A 17,783-nucleotide genomic window follows, 5' to 3' on the forward strand; every position below is an offset into this window, starting at 1 on the left:
ACCAGGTTGTGTTTATTCTAGATGCAACAGGCTCCAGAGCCACTGGAATTTACTGAATACGGAAGAAAAATCACTTTGGCAGCTTGAACACGGATTGGAGAGATGAAGACTCAAGGAAGGATGTCATTTAAGAGTCTACTATGACATCAATGTAGGCAAGAAATGATGAGGGGTTCGAGTAGGTTGGCTGCCATGTGAGTAAAAACAGTTACTTTTAAAGAAGTCTCTTTACTGTCTAAAAAGATCAGAGGTAACATATGCCTAGATTAGATTTGTTCAACTTTTATATTAATATTAAGTTCATGAATAAGCATTCTTCCCACCACAGAATTCCAAAGCCTTATAAAATTATTTTTATAAAAATGTCAATTACAGGGTCGACAACCTATCAAAGTAGAATAAAACCTTTTAAAAATTTTGGTTTTTCAAAACTGAACCACCAATGTGTTAAATCACACCTTTTTCATATTTCAGGGGATATGCTTTGACCTCTAATATAGCCATATCCCTAGGGTAAAGAGTCTGGTAATATACAAAATTCCATTGTATGCAATCTCTTTTTACCTGTAGCAACTTGCTCCATAAATGCAAGGTGTTCTCCTGGGATGATTTTCCCCAGAATCTTGTGGAACAGTTTTGCTTTTAGTTGAACTCGAAACTTCTGGGTCAGAGCTCAGTTCTGAGTCAAGCTCTGGGTCCTTATTTTGGAATAAGTTGTCATGGTGACTCTTGGGATTCTTAGAATATTCCATGGGCACATCTTTTTCATATTCATCCATCTTATTTATTTTGCTTCTAGGAGACGTTCTACATGCACCATCCTCATCATGGAGATTTTCATCGATATGCTCTCCTGGGATTTCAGATCTTTCAGATTTGGCCTGAGTCATTTCTGTTTTACTTAAACCTATCACAACAGATGATCCACTCATTTCCTATAAAGACAAACCAAAAACAAATTGTAACACACCCTTACTATTGGAAGCTTAAAATTACAGGATCCATTTTGTTAGCTCTCTCTACCGCATCTCTTACAGATGCATTTCCCATCTTTAGAGAGATGCCTAGAACACCAGACAGTTAAGTGATCTGCCCAGGTCATATTGCTAGTACACTGTTTCTCTTGAACTGAAAAGATCTGAAAGATCTTCAAAAGTTCACATTTTAATTTTTTTTCCTAGTGAATACCAAAATTGTCCATAACAGAAAAGTACATTTTTTTCACTGCAACTACTCTCTGCTTCAAGGGATTTATGATCTCACTGACCTGGGTACATATTCCCTCCAACAGAACAGATCAAAAAGCATTCAGGCTTTTTTCTGTTTGACTTTTAAAAGCATTTATAAGGCACCTACTATGTGTCAGACACTGTACTAAGCTCTGGAAATATAAAGAGAGGCAGAAGACAGTCTAGGAATCAAGGGATTCAAAAGAGAGATGAAGGATTCCAAAGGGGGGAGTGCCTCCTGACATTGTAGGAGGCTTCTTCCACTCAAGCAGGCTGTCAATTATCCCCTGGTCTCATGACATGACTGGCTCATCTCCTTTCCTGATCATCCTATATGCTGCTTCTTTTTTTTTTTCCAATTTATTTTTAGTTTTCAACATTCATTTCCACAAGATTTTGAGTTACAAATTTTCTCCCCATGACTCCCCTACCCCCCCCAAGATGGCAAGGATATTGATTCCTCAATCCCCCAGTTTGCCCTCTCATACCATCCCCATCATCCCTTCCCTTATCCCTTTACCTTCTCTTGTAGGGCAAGATTAATTTCTATACCCTATTGCCTACATATCTTATTTCCCGGCTGCATGTAAAAACAATTTTTTTAACATTTGTTTTTAAAACTTTGGGTTTCCAGGTTCTCTCCCTTCTTCCCTCCTCACCCACCCCCACTGATAAGACAAGCAATTCCATATAGTCTGTACATGTGTAGTTACGGAGAATATTTCCATAGTAGTAATATTGTGAAAGACTGTATTTCCCTCCATCCTATCCCACCTCCCCATTTATTCTATTTTCTCCTTTGACCCTGTCCCTTTTCAAAAGTGTTTTGCTTCTGACTAGCTTCTCCCTCTATCTGCCCTCCCTTCTATCATCCCCCCACCCCCACCTCTTATTCCCTTCCCCTTTACTTTCCTGTAGGGTAAGATATCCAATTGAGTGTGGATGTTATTCCCTCCTTAAGTCAAGTGACAGTAAAATTTAGGTAATTTTTCTCTTGCCTCTTTAAAGTGAGATAACTTACCCTATTCTATCTCTCCCTTTCTCCTTCTCCCAATATATTCCTCTCTCACCTCTTAATTCTATTTTTTAGATATCATCCCTTCATATTCAACTCATCCTGTACCCTGTATGTGTGTGTGTATATACACACACACCTACTTATACATATAAATATACCTATATACCTACATGTATATATCTATGTATACATATACACATATGTATATATACATATATGTATGTACACACATTCACATCCCCTTCAACTATCCTAATACTGAGAAAAGTCCCATGAGTTACAAATAGTGTCTTTCCATGTGGAAATGTTAAACAGTTCAACTTTAATAAGTTCCTTATGATTTTTCTTTCCTGCTTGAAAGCAAAATTTTCTGTTCAACTCTGGTCTTTTCATCAAGAATGCTTGAAAGTCCTCTATGTCTTTAAATATTCTTATTTTCCCCTGACATATTATATTGTTTTGCTGGGTAGGTAATTCTTGGTTTTAATCTTAGCTCCTTTGACCTCCTGAATATCATATTTCAAGTCCTTGAATCCCTTAATGTAGAAGCTGTTAGATCTTGTATTATCCTGATTGTGTTTCCACAATACTTAAATTATTTCTTTCTGACTACTTGTAATGTTTTCTACTTGACTTGGGAATTCTGGAATTTGGTTATAATAGTCCTAGGAGTTTTCTTTTTGGGATATTTTTCAAGAGGCAATCAGTAAATTCTTTCAATTTCTATTTTACCCTCTCATTCTAGAATATCAGTTTTCCTTGATAATTTCTTGAAAGATGATGTCTAGGCTCTTTTTTTGATCATGGTTTTCAGGTAGTCCAATAATTTTTAAATTCTCTCTTCTGGATCTATTTTCCAGGTCAGTGGTTTTTCCAATGAGATATTTCACATTGCCTTCTATTCTTTCATTCTTTTGGATCTGTTTTATAATATCTTAATTTCTCATAAAGTCATTAGCTTCCATTTGGTCCAATCTAATTTTGAAGGAATTATTTTCTTCAGTGAGCTTTTGAACTTCCTCTTCCATCTGACCAAGTCTGCTTTTTAAGACATTCTTCTCCTTGTTGGCTTTTTGGACATCTTTTGCCATTTGAGTTAGTCTATTTTTTAAGGTGTTATTTTCTTCAGTATTTTTTTGGACCTCCTTTAGCAAGCTGTTGACTCTTTTTTCATGATTTTCTTGCATCACTCTCATTTTCCTTCCCAATTTTTCCTCTACTTCTCTTATTTGATTTTCAAAATCCTTCTTGAGCTCCTCTATGACCTCCCTCTTTTATGTGAAATAACTTACCCTATTCTATCTCTCCCTTTCTCCTTCTCCCAATATATTCCTCTCTCACCTCTTAATTTTAATTTTTAGATATCATCCCTTCATATTCAACTCATCCTGTACCCTGGATGTGTGTGTATATACATATACACACACATACCCACTTATACATATAAATATACCTATATATAAATATACCAATTCATATTTTTCTTGGAGGCTTTTGATGCAGGAGTTTTGATTTTGTTGTCTTCTTCTGCTTCTATGTCTTGATTGTCTTTGTCACCAAAGAACAATTCTATAGTCTGATTTCTCTTCCTCTGTTTGCTCATTTTTCCAGTCAATTGCTTGACTTTTGAGCTCTTTGCCACAGTAGAACTCTGCTTCCAGAGTAGAGAGTGCTGTGTCCCAAATTTCTGGGGTTTTGCACAGCTGTTCTCAGAGCTTCTTCTAGACACCTGCCTCATAACTGTGAGAATACCCTCTCTGAAGATGTCACAAGTTCTGCAACACCAGCGCTCCTCACTGCAGAACCACCATCCAAGACAGCAACCCAGATCCAAGCAGGGCAAAGAAAGAGAATTCTGCCTCAGAGCCAGCAAAGAGATTCGTGCATTTGCCCTCTGGTCAGCTGCAGTCACTGCCACCTCTGTCACCAAGGGGGAAGGGGCCAGATTGTGCTCTTCTCTCACCATCCAACAGTTTCCTCACTGACCTTTTACTTTCTCTTTGGCATTTATGGGTTGAGAAGTCCAGAAACTTCCATAGCTGCCAGTGATTCAGTCCCCTGAGGTCTGCTCCGGCCCAGTCTGTGCTGGCACAGCCCACACGGGACTGTGCTCTGCTTCCATCCCAGTCTGACAGACCATTCCTGTCAGCCTGCCAGGCTGCCTTCAGTGGGAGATTTGTTTCTCTCTGTCATTTTGTGGTTTCTGAAGCACTAAAATTTGTTTAGAGTCATTTTTTACAGGCATTGGAGGTGGTTGGGGCACAGGCTCAAGCAAGTTCCTGCTTTTACTCCACCATCCTGGCTCTGTCCCCCCCATATGCATGTTCCTTGTAACGATGCAGTTCATTCTTGCCCTCGCTGTGCACATATAGTGCTCTCCAGCTGCCCCACAAATTCATTTCGTCAGAGATTGTGGTAGCACATGATTCTTAGTCATGAAGCATCACTGGAGGAACACTGGTACTAAAAAGATAAGCCTTTGTTTCAATAAGTTTTAGATCACTAGAAATAATGGATAATTTCCTAAAGGTAGTTTTTTCTCACTCTCTCATATTAAATTTCAGGTCAGATTCACTGTCCAGCTATAATGTCTGACCAGTGTCTATAGCTAATGAGAGGTCTGACCTATTAGCTGCCCATTCAACTATATACCATGATTTAGAAAACAGGCATTCTTCATCCACTTGGTTGGTCTCAAGTGACTAGTTAGTTTGGATTCTTTTGAGTATTTAGGGGCCTAATTTAGTAGACTCTGTTATGTTTTGGGCCTCAGTGGAATGATCACAGAGTCCCAATTACAAATAGAAGCATCTGAAGGTCCTCAGAATCAGAATCCCTCTTCTATTTGGACTCTGTCCTAGATTTCCTCAATAGCACAAACACCCATGGTAAACATATCTCCTTACTTTATACCCCATTTAATATTAATAATAGTTAAATAAAAACTTTTATGTTCTTTAAAGGAATTGTTTATGATTTTTGACAAACGACTGAAAGACACCTTGTTAGAAGAGAGTTTTTAGGGTAGAATTTTGCTCTACCAAGTCAAATACTTTTTTTCTGTAATCAACAAACAAAAAGCAAAGTGGAATTTTGTACTATCTAGATATTCTAATAAATATGTGACTGTAATAATGACACTATAAATATTTTACAGAACACCTATGGAAAAGAAAGAAAAACTAGATTTTTAAAAAATTACCTTTGATGAACTTGTAGAGTCTTCCTGGTCAGTAAACCTGCACTCTTTTCTTGAGTCTTGCTCTGCTTCAATATTTTCTGAATTTTCTGAGGAAGACAATCTTTTTTTTCTTTTTGATGATGTTGAATACATGCAGAGTCTTCTTTTTGTTATTCCATTATCTTTTAAAATAAATTATAATACCATAATACGCTTAACTAGGTAATGTGATCACATTAAACTAATTTTTCATTTATATTAATGCCAAGTTGTCCAATAATTATTTACAAAGTTGTTTTGAATTTCAATACATGATTTCTCTAGTAGAGAGTCATAGGCAAACAGAATCATAGATTTAGAACAGAAAGTGATTTCAACCATCAATTCAACTTCTTCCTTTCACAAATGTAGAAACAGAAGCTTTGAGAAGTGAATTAAAACTCATGACCTGCAAGCCTACATCCTACACCAAATCTATATGCTAAACTAATGTTCTCTCATGAGAAAGAGCTTTTAACCCAGTAAGGTTAATAAATTTTACATATGTGTAAATCATTTTAGGTAGATTATTATCTCCCCCACCCCAACAAAGGATGAACTTAATTCAAAATTTAATCAATAAAGAAACTATGGCCTAATATACTTAAAGGCATTTCACAGGCAATATAAAGTCAAATGTGAATACAACTGAAATAATTTGAGAAACTGGCCCTCTCAGGGGTAAAAAAATAGCAACATTCTTTAAAAAGTCAAGTCAATGAGCATTAACTGTCTACTGCAGGCCTGCACAACTTGAGGCCTACAGGCTGCTTGTGGCCTGCCAAAGGATTTCAGGAGGCCCACAAAAAACATAGAGGAAAACATCCACCTTAAATCCTTTGGCATGCCTGGGTTGACTGTAAGTGGTCCACAGGCCACAGGTTGTATAAGCCTGGTTTACTATCTGCCAGGCACAGTGCTAAGTGTTGGGGGAAACAGTGAAAATTTTATTGTTAACATGTACAGTTTATCAAATTGTTCCCAAGATATTTCCTAGACAAAAGATAAACTGAGGCTAGTAGTTTTGCATTCAATAAATGAGCTAATAAACCTCTCATTTTAAAAGCCCTGTTTTTGCTTTTTGAAGGTCCCGATCTCTTGCATTCAGATATCTCCATGAGATATCTGACATGACAATAATCACCAGGCAACCAATTCTGGTTACAAACCTCTCCTACATTATATTGGCTGGTTTTCAGACAGTAGATAATAAAGTCTTGTCAACTGACTTTTCTTGCTTGGTAAGACCTACCCAAACTGGAGTCCCACTAGCATGGCCCCCAAAAACTAAAATCTCAGAGTTACTTCCATATCATAATGAAGCCCTAGAACAAGGCTTTAGTGAAAGAAAAATAAGTCAGGAAAATATCACCTCATTCTACACAAATATCTCTACCCAGGATGCTTGAGATATGTCTAAAGATAAAAACAATTGTCATTTTAATGCGTAATTCAAACTAGAAAATTTTAATGCTTAAGTACTAGTTAATCACTGTCACTTTCCAGTTAGGCACATAAGTAATCTTTTTTCTATGACACAGAGTCACAATTCAGAACATTCTTTAATGCATTCTCAATTTATATTAGCCTCATTCTGTGTAAATATAAATTTTGTTTTTTGAGAGTGGAGAATGTTTCATTTTTTAACATATGCTCCTCAGTGCAAAGCACAAAGTCTTCACCATAGTCAGTATTTAACGACTGCTTGCTGACTGACTGTTGATCATGAGAGCACTTTAATGTAACTTAGGAACATAGCTGTCTTTCACATAGCTTCCTTTATAGGAGTCTAAGGCACAGAAGTAACAGGAGCTTACTTTCATGTAACTGATTATACAAAGCAGAATACATATATTTCACTTGACATTTATATTATTTCACTTGACATTCAAAGTATTCTTGTGAGGTTAGTAGTGGTGTGAAAGCTTATCCACTAGCTTTGGAGTTTGGAAGACATGAGCCTCTGACACATGGTATAGTAGAAAAATCACTGGCTATTGAGAGTCAGAGGACTTGGGTTCAAATTCTGCTTCTTATGCTTAATACCTGTGTAATCTTGTGTCAGACACTTAATTTCTTTGGGTTTTAGCTTTCTCATCTGCAAAAATGAGGGGATTAGAGGTTAGGTGGCCTCTGAGATCTTCTCCAACTTTAGACTGGTGATCCATAATATACTAGTCATGTGACTATGAGCAAGTCCCTTAATCTCTCTAGGACCCTGGCAACTTTGTAAAACTAAGTTAAAGATGAGCTGCTCTTCCGCATTGGGGGAGGGTAATTCTGCAACAGGAGTTCACTACATGGATGATACAATAGATCTAGCAATTTCCCTTCCCAATTTAAAAAAAAACAAACTTATTTTTTAAATGGGAAAACTAAATCTAATACCTCCAAATGGTTTGTCGTCACACAGCTAGGGCTGGACTAACTACTGTGAATATTATATGTATTCTTTGATGATTCAGAGATACCATAGGACTCTGGGGAACCTCAGATCTCCCATATAAATATTATTATTGTATAATACACACAATATATATTGTATAAAGTGTTACTGCAGTCCAAGTCTGTACTGAACTAAAAACAAACACTGGAATTTAAGATTGTAGAGATAATTCTGCTTCCTTAAGCTGAAGCTGAAATATCTATTCCTCATACAAGGAACAACATCTCCTATCTCTGTGACTCTGGCACAGCCCCATCTGGCCCCATGCCTGAAATGTACTCTCTTACTAACTGGACCTCATAAAATCCCTCTCTTCCTTAATGATGAAATCCAGGTATCACCTACTTGAAGCCTTTCCTAATACGTACCACTGCTAATGTCCTTCCTCCTAAGTTACCTGTATTGAACTAGCTTATATTTATTTTTATATATCCATTTTATATTTATTCTGTATGTATGTGTGTATATATGTATATGTGCTTATTCTGTATGAATGTATATGTATATGTTTGTATACATATACATATGTGTATATATATATGCATGTGTATATGCATACATATATTTTTTTCTTTGTAGCTATATCCCCAGCATCTTGCATAGTGCCTAATACACAGCAGGTGCTTAATAATTGATTAGAAAGTCTATACCAGAAAATATTTTCATGCCTTAAAAAAAATTAAACATTTAATATAAGAAGGTTTTAGCTGGCCTAAATACACTATTAGAAGAATCATACCCTAACAATACAGACAGACCTGAGCACAAACCAGTGTTTTTCAATAACATTTTGAAGGTTGGGTCTTTTTAATTTAAGTACATTGTGTTCTACATTAATATGTGTTGAGAACATTATCAAAATGATCTCATTTTCCAAAGCACAGAACACAAAAAGGTGCTTCAAATTTAATCTGGCACCCTGTCAAGTGGAAGATAATAATAGTTTATGGTAATCTGGGGAAAAATATGCTTTAACCAATTATGAACAATGTCATATGGGCAGTATAAAACAGAAGCAATTTTGTTGAATAAATTCCACCAAAAAATGAATTGCTAGGCAGAAGACAGTCCATTTCAGGATAATTGTTTGTCAGGTTGTCTTAAACACCGAAAAAGTTTCTATGCAAGACCTACTCTGATTCTTGGTTTCTCAAAGGCCATCCCAGACAAATACAAACTCACTGTGGGAGGCCCTAACAAGCTTAAAGGGCTTCAGGTAGGAGCCTGGTAGCAATGAGCAATTATTAAGTACCTAGCAGGTTCCATGCTGTGTTCCAGACACCAAGGACAAATGTAATGAAAGAAATCCCTGCCCAAAGGAGCTCACATTCTGATGAGGTAGATGAGCACATGCATAAGTGTACACAGATTCAGAGATGGCCTGTGATGTCATTATTAAAGAGGATCTCATAAGGAACTTCCTCTACTAGTGTCAATCAACCTCTTCTCTGTGACTTCAAGTAGCAGCTGCCTAAACCACTGTCAGATTAACTAACTTGTTCTGAGTTGCACAGATAGCAAATGTCAGTCATAACTCTAACCCAGGTCTTCCTACCTCTAAGACTGGCTCTCTAGGCACCGTATCAGTGGTGTCAAACTTAAATAGCAATGGCATCTACTAAGCCATATATCAGGATCCTTGCAGCCACATAATGACTTAGAAAGTCACAAATTATTACTACCTATGTTCTACTGTATTTTTATTTTGTTAATATTTCCCAATTACATTTTAACATGGATCAGGTCCAAATGGGAGTTCTGAGGCTGCAATGTGGACCATGGGTCACACTTTGCACTATCTCATGCTGCCTCTCAAGTATATGTAGAGAAAAAATATTCTTAAAAAATATAAAGTTATTAACTACAAGGTAGCTTTTGAGGGAAGGCACGAGCAGTTCAGTTATCAGGAAGAGTGACTTGTGGACACTCAACCACAGGGGCATGAATTTAATGGATTTTCCATCTCTAAGTCTTCAATTCAGTATAGAGGGGAGGAGGTGGGGCCGAAAAGACCTCCTAGAGAAGGAGGCCTTTGAACTAAATCTTAAAAGAATCCACAGATGTCAAGAGATAGAGGCAAAGAAGGAATACCATTTCAGAAACAGGGGACAGCAAAGACACTACAGAGATGGTGTGTATGTGGAGAGCAGCATGTAGGCCAGTACAGCTGCATCATAAAATACATGAAGGAAAGGAAAACGAGAGAAGGAAAAGTGGAGAGGGGCCAGATGTTGAAGAACTCGAAGTGCCAAAAATAGGTTTCCCCAACTGTAACTACATTATAAGTCTGCATTACAAAAATCCTACCTGAATCTAAACTCTCTTGCTCACGATCTAAGGTAAAGTTCATAAAAAGGTATATTTTGCCCCAGTTAGTCAAGTGGAAAAACAACTGACTATAAAAAGGGTACTGCTCATTTTTGCTGTGAAAAATATACTAGGCTAAGAATCTGGAGACCAAAGCTCTAAGCCCCACTTGGCCAGTAACTGTGTAAAAGTGATCTTGGACAAGCCTTTTAACTTCCCTGAAAAAGTTTCTTCAATTGTAAAATAAAGCTTTGGACTAGATAATCTATAAGACGGTAAAAACTCAAAAATTCTACAATTCTGTTATTACAGTAATAAAAGGATGGGACTTCTGAATTGGTTAGACTGTTATTATAATGTTTCCATCTCTTATTAGGCTGAAATTTACAAGATCAACTGTATAAAGATTGAATATTTCCTTGCCATATTATATCTCCAACAGGGGTGGCTGCCAGCAGATAAAGAGTGACAACTTAGTAGTATTGGTCAACTCGTTAGGTTTTGAATTTATATTAGTATGACAAATTTAGTATCATAGATATAATAGGAAGAAATCTTTTGTTTCAAAAATAAACAGCTAAACATAAATGATAAAATACAAAACAATAACTTGTGTTTTAACCTAGTCTTTATGTGAACTTCTAAAATTCTTTTAATACTAGATGGCTGAAAATTATGATTTATAACTCACATTAACTACCACAGCTAAATTCCTTCTGAAGAATTTAAGACATTTAAAATGTCTATTGGTGGGGGGCGCAGTGAATAAAGTACCAGCCCTGGAGTCAGGAGGACCTGAGTTCAAATCCAGCCTCAGACACTTAATATTTACTAGCCATGTGACCTTAGGCCAGTCACTTAATCTCAATTGCCCTGACTTTCCCCCTCCAAAAAGGAAAAAAAAAAGGTTAATAGTAGTAGAAAGATATATTTACCCTCCTGAGTAACTGGTACCTCAAGATTTTGAGCATTTAGATCTCCCTGAATCATCCAAGATGGTAGGATTCGTTTCCTCTGGACAGAGTTTGGTTGCTCATTACTGTTCCTATATTTTGCAAGAAGAAGCTGAAAAAGTATTTATGTAATAAAATTATTAGTTATGTGGTAGACAGAGGGACATGTGATTTCATCAAGGTGAGGAACCTAACCAGAGTGGGATCTCATTTTGGCAACAAAATTTCATGCAGGTCTTACTGACTCTGACTCTAATACTCTACCTCCTCCACAACATTCATACTGTCTCTTTTAGTAATTACTTGCTAATACTTGTAAATAACTTGATGATACAACTATACTTATAAATTTGGAATTAGTTATTTCCTATAGAACCATCATAAATAATCCATTATTAGCTATTCAGAAGTTGCGAAATGCTTTGAAAGAACCACCTTTACTCACCTTTGAAATGTTTGATATTTCTTAAAAAATTACTTTGAAAAGCAGGTCAAATACAGAAATCCATATTGCCTTGTTTTACATAATACTTACTTCTACTTTTCTCCTGTCTAATCAAAAGAATTTCTAAAAATCAGGTCAAATCTTAAAAAGTTCTCACCAAATTATTCTGGGGTATAGTGACTGGCACAGCTACTTCCGTTGTTTCCTCCAGCTCTGAGCACTGGCTTGAATTAATATGTTTGGTACAATGTGACGGTGGTTCCACTAGAGAACTAGCACATTCAATAGTAACAGGAAAGCTATTTACAGGGGATGTCGGTGATTCACTGAATAGATCATCTTCATCAAGCGTCTGACTATTTCTATAAAGTAAAAATTCATTTGTTAGTGAATTACAAGCTAAGAAACTCAGGTCATTATAAAAAAAATTAACTATTATACTATAAATAGGGTTTTTCTAGGATCAACTGGCAGGCATTATGCATCATTCTCTCAAACTTAATCATTCAAAAGCCAATACAAAAATGAGAAGGCATACAAAATTAAGAAGAGGATTGGTTTTATTATTTTAAAAGGATGGAAAATTTGGTAGGCTATTTTTTATCAACAATGAATAAGTATGAATTCAACATTCTCACTAATTTTCTGAATCATATTTGCAATAATATATGGCTCCCTGCAGAGATATGGGAAGCTCATACTTGTTTAACAAGGAAGAGAACAACACTTTTTTCCTAAATCATTCCAAGCAAAGACTAAAAATTCAGAACATTAAAAAATTCTTTATGACATGGAAATATGTACATTACTTGATTAAAAAAAAGTCACACAGCTTAAACTACTCTTTTAGAAGAAATTTATTTTACTATTATTCTAAATTGAAGGAATCCAGAGAAAAGATGCAGAGAAATAATAAATCCTATAAATAAGGAAAATAAAATGAGCAACTTACATTTTGTTTAGTTAGGCTTGCAGATAAACATGTAAAAATGACTCGTTTAACAAGGTATGTGCAAAGTTTACTACCCCTTTCTAAACTCTATCATAGCAACAAAGCACTAGATACTACAGCAGTCTGGAAAAAGTACAGCACTAGTGCTTTGAGTCTTATTTTAATATACTTCAAGTCCCAATATTACTCCCTCAAACTCTGGATCTATGTTAATTTCCATAGATGTACTAAAGACTGCCAGGAGCAGCATAATTTCTAAGTTAAGATTTTGAATAACTTCAGTCAATGAATATGCATAAATTGATTTTAGTGAGGGGCCCAATATTTTCTTGACTTCTCCTCAAATACTCATTAAAACACAATTTTGGGAGTTCAATTTATATAGGGCAAAGAAATGACTCTTAATATTTCATGTCAGCAGCTGAGCCATTTGTTTAGAAATAATAAACCACACTATGCCCAAAGTGTTATAAAACTGTGGATACCCTTTGATTCAGTAATATCACTACTAGGGCTGTATCCCAAAGAGATCATACAAAAAGGGAAAAGGACCCACATGTACAAAAATATTTATAGCAATTCTTTTTGCAGTGGCAAAGAATTGGAAACTGAGGGGATGCTCATCAACTGGAGAATGGCTGAACAAGTTGTGATATATGAATGCAATGGAATACTATTGTTCCATAAGAAATGGTAAGCAGGAAGATTTCAGAAAAACCTGGAAAGACTTGCATGAATTGATGCTGAGTGAAGTGAGCAGAACCAGAACACTGTATACAGTAACAGCACCACTGTGCGATGACCAACTTCGTTAGACTTAGTTCTTCTGAGCAATGTAATGATCTAAAATAATTCCAAAAAATTCATGATGGCAAATGCTATCCACATCTAGAGAAATAACTATGGAGTCTGAATGCACATCAAAGCATACCATTTTCTCTTTTTTTTTGTTTTTCTTTCTCATGGTTTTTCTCTTTTGATTCTTCTTTGATAATACAACTAAGGTAGAAATATATTTAATTTGATCATACAAGTATAACCTGTATCAGATTGCATACCATGGAGAGGGAAGTGAAGGGGGGTAGGATTAGAATTCAGAATCTTATAAAATTGAATACTGAAAACTAAAAATAAATTTTAAAAAAATTCATACTCTTAAAAAAAAGAAAAGAAATAGTAACCCATTCTAGTGATGGTTATGAAAATATACTCGGTTCAAAAAACTATAGGAAAGCTCATACTTTTTAAAAGGTAAGATATGGTGTCCCCAAGAGTAGAATGCCAGTTTTAAAAATGAATACACAAACTTAGTAAGTTACTTCATTTAACTAAAATATTAAAATAATTCTTAGTTTCTCAGAAGTAGAACTAAGAGAAATTGGTAAAAGATGCAGAAAGTTCTGAGGGAAAAAGAACTTCCTAATAATTAAAATCATTTTTTAAATGGTAAAGTCTGCCTGGGAATGTAAAGGCTTCCTCACTGGCAATCTTGCAAGTGAAAGGCAGATGACCACTAATTGAGGATGTGATTTTTAGTCAGGAGCAAGATGGACAAAATGGTCATCATGGTCCTTTACAACTCGAATTATGTGATTCTTTTCTGTTGCAAGAATTTCTCTTCATTCCTTCATAAAGTCTCAGAATATTAGGGATATGAGTCTTAAATGACAGTGAATATCTGATATTCATTAGTTTCTTACTTCCTCTGCTTTCCTATTCTATTATTTTTAAAGGAAGGGATCAGAGTCAAAGCATGCCACAGTTCTGCAAAAACAGAGAATAGCAGTAAAATTTAAAAGGCAAAGTACAAAGAAGTGAAATATTTGTTCCACTGAAGTCAATTTAACTTTTGGCTCTTGGCTTCACACTTGGCTCTGTTTACCTAAAAATAAATCTATTCTTATGGAGGATGGTAAGCACAAATCACAGATAAGCTTGGTCACTTTTTAGGTTTAAGGACTGCTCACAAAGTCAAAGGTTTTCTAAAAAACAATCTCTAAAAATCATTCAGCTACTTGATTTCTTGTGTAGTTTTGTCTTAGGATGGTTTCTGATTAAGTATTTATGGGCTTAACATCTATAAATGAGAAACTGTATGGCAAATAGCATTTTTTGCTATCATCAAATCACAAGACCTTACCGTAAAGTGCATTCCATTTCAGAACATGTAGAGAAAACACGGAAAATGTATTTGTCAACTAATAAGGAAAAACTATCTCCAGGATTCAACCAGTGCCATTTATTCGTCTCCAATGGCAATAGCTGGCTCTTTTCAGAAGACTGATAAAAACAAGGATTTATATGGGTCTGTCAAATAGAAAAATAACAATAAAGAATATATGCTATAATTTCCATAGAACCAATCATCATTTCTTAAAAACACACCAAAATAAAACCATATTAAAAAAGATATAACATTCAAGCAGTATATAATTTAGGTATAAAGTTGGCCTTAAATATTTTCAAATATAACCATACTGACCATTATCATCATATATAACCATATACACGGTCATATCTTATATGATTCCTTGTGACACCATCTGGGGTTCTCTTGGCAAAGATAATGGAGTGCTTTACCATTATATATTTGCCCACAAAAAGAGAGGGAGGAAAAAAAAAAGAATTTCTACTGTTCCCATAGAAGGGGCTATGCAAAGGAAAATAGTCCACTAGGAAGCTTAGGTTCATACATATATGCATTCGTACTTCTCCCTTTTCACCCAAAATAGACATACAACTGAATATAGTTAAATATAAATATAGTTGTAGCAAAATACAATAAGTAAATTTATGACCTTATAAACATTTAAAACAAAAACTAATTCCTGAAAAAAATTCTAAATCTAAAAATCTTATCACCTAAGACATAACTTCTCTACTATACCCTTTGTCTCAAAAATTTCAAGACTAAAGAATCAAGAAAAAGGTGATTAGCTGAGCAAGGGTCTAATGCTAGACAGCTTTTCAGCTCAATTTGAATTGGGTCTTTATGAAATAACATTTTTTAAAAGAAAATTCCAATAATATGATAACATTTATATTTTAAAATGGTAGATTATGGAATGAATTGTTAGATTTGGTGTTCCTTATTTCTCTATAATTCTATATCTACCACTATATGCATTTTCTATGTCACTGCTTTCCTCTCTTAGTAAGATAAGAACTGATCACATAGCTTACAAACCCACTAGAAGTCATCTTATATGCCAAGACTTGAAACTGGTTATCTTTTTTCCATTTTTTTATTCTGAACTTAATAGCAAATAAAATGTCCATAAACAATGTAGAAAAAGAACACTGTATATAAAAATATGAATATTACATGCAAGTTGCTAAACTTTAAATATACAATAAATTCAATACCTTAATTTCAAAGCTGACCCATTGGTCTGTTGTTTTCTGCTAATGATCCTTCTACTAACTGTGTTCATTTTTGTGGTACTTCAATAGCATTAAATTTATAGTGGTTTTTTTTTTCATTTTGGTAACTCTAGGCTTGCTGTCCCCCTGAACTCCTCTTCCATCAAAATGAAAGAAGACAAAACCCTTGTATCAAATATGCATTTTCAAGTTAAACAAATACCCACTGGCTGTGTCTAAAAATGTCTCACTCTCCACCTTGAGCTCATCACCTCTCTGTCAGAAGGTGAGTATTCTCATCAGTCTTGTGGAATTGTAGTTGGTCATTGTATTTATCAGCCCTTAGTAGTTAATAGTTGTTTTTTCTCTACAATGTTGCTGTCATTTTATAAATTGTTCTCTGGTTTCAGCTTTATTTCACTATGTATCAATTCATACAAATCTTCCCAAATTTGTCTGAAACTATTATTTTTGCCATTTCTTAAAATAAAATATATTTTAGTGCATTCATATACCATAATTTGTTCAGCCACTCCCCAAATAATAGAAAATCAGTTCAAAAAGAACTGTTATAAATATCTACACATATGGGTCTTTTTCTTCATTTGACTTCTTTGGGATAAAAATTCTAGTAGTGAGTCAAAGGGTATATACCTTTCAAATATAGTTCCAAATTTCTTTCTAATATGACTGGGCCAATTCACAGCTATTAGTGTGCCAATTCAGAGATATTTTTATTACAGCCCCATCAACAATAATTATTTTCCTTTTTTGTTATCTTTGACAACCTGATCAGTGTGAAATGGAACCTCAGAATTCTGACATAATTTGTTGTTTGCATCCCAAAATGGACTCTCTGTGTCTTTGGGAGTCAAGACAGTCACCACTCAGTCTGCACTGAACTGTGAAATTGATTGTGCAGCTTGTACAACTTGTATTTCTTCCTTTGGGAACTGCCTGTTGATAACCTTTGAACATTTATTTATTGAGAACGGCTCTTGTTCTTACATATTTGAATCAGCTCTTTATATATCTTGGATATGAGACCTTTATCAGAGCAACTTGTTGCAGAGTTGTTTTTATGCCCCCTCTCAGTTATATAATTTGAAATGCATTACTTCTATTTGTGCAAAAACTTTTTATTTTTATCAAATTCATTTTTTTAACCTTCTGTGATTTTCTTTATCACAGACATTTCTTGAATAAATCTAGACTACCAATAGACATGAAAACATGCTCTAAATCACTAATAATTAGTTTGGAGGGGCTTTTATCTTGGTCACATTCAGGGCCTCCTGCATACTCTGGATCCAGTGTTTTTAGAAAATATGGCAACTCAAAAAGACAAGTTCAGGGCACCCTTTAAAAGTCCTTAAGAATACCTGCTCTGTCTATACTCTCCTTTCCCAATATTAATTATTTGATGCATTAGTTTATCTTGACACTATCCTCCACTAATTGGACCCACACCTAACAAGAATTCCTGGAAAAGTTAAAGAGAACAATGAGTGGTATAGGAAAAATTGGGAAAAGAAATGTAAATGATGCAAAAAATTTATGAAAAGAAACTTAAGGTGTGGCTAGGTGGCGCAGTGAATAGAGCACTAGCCCTGGAGTCAGGAGGACCTGGGTTCGGATCCAGCCTCTGACACTTAACACAAAAATTAGTTGTGTGATTGGGCAAGTCACTTAACCCCAATTGCCCTCCAAAAAGGAACCTCAGAGTTCTGACATAATTTGTTGTTTGCATCCCAAAATGGTCTCTCTGTGTCTTTGGGAGTCAAGACAGTCACCACTTGGGGAAGGGGAAGGGGAAATGAAAGGGGAAGGGGAAGGGGAAATGAAAGGGG

The 17,783-nt window shown here is 35.3% G+C and overlaps 1 protein-coding gene across 5 annotated transcripts in view; it reads right to left on the reverse strand.

Annotated features, from left to right (window-relative positions):
* The window catches only part of APLF (aprataxin and PNKP like factor), a 68,637-nt gene that overhangs the window by 38,764 nt on the left and 12,090 nt on the right, over positions 1-17,783 (reverse strand). For 3 of the 5 annotated variants that reach the window (XM_069068920.1, XM_069068919.1, XM_069068923.1), the window contains exons 3-7: positions 14,711-14,877; positions 11,776-11,980; positions 11,156-11,285; positions 5,450-5,610; positions 565-935 (exon numbers count right to left, since the gene is read on the reverse strand). In XM_069068920.1, coding sequence (XP_068925021.1) covers positions 565-935; positions 5,450-5,610; positions 11,156-11,285; positions 11,776-11,980; positions 14,711-14,877 — 1,034 coding nt within the window. The remainder of the gene's footprint in view (positions 1-564; positions 936-5,449; positions 5,611-11,155; positions 11,286-11,775; positions 11,981-14,710; positions 14,878-17,783) is intronic. The other 2 variants (XM_069068921.1, XM_069068922.1) reach the window with 1 other exon arrangement.

The sequence above is a fragment of the Petaurus breviceps genome, unplaced genomic scaffold (assembly GCF_028583685.1).
Source record: "Petaurus breviceps papuanus isolate PSGF00001 unplaced genomic scaffold, PetGlider_PUasm1.0 90775, whole genome shotgun sequence".
Classification (NCBI taxonomy): Eukaryota; Metazoa; Chordata; class Mammalia; order Diprotodontia; family Petauridae; genus Petaurus; species Petaurus breviceps.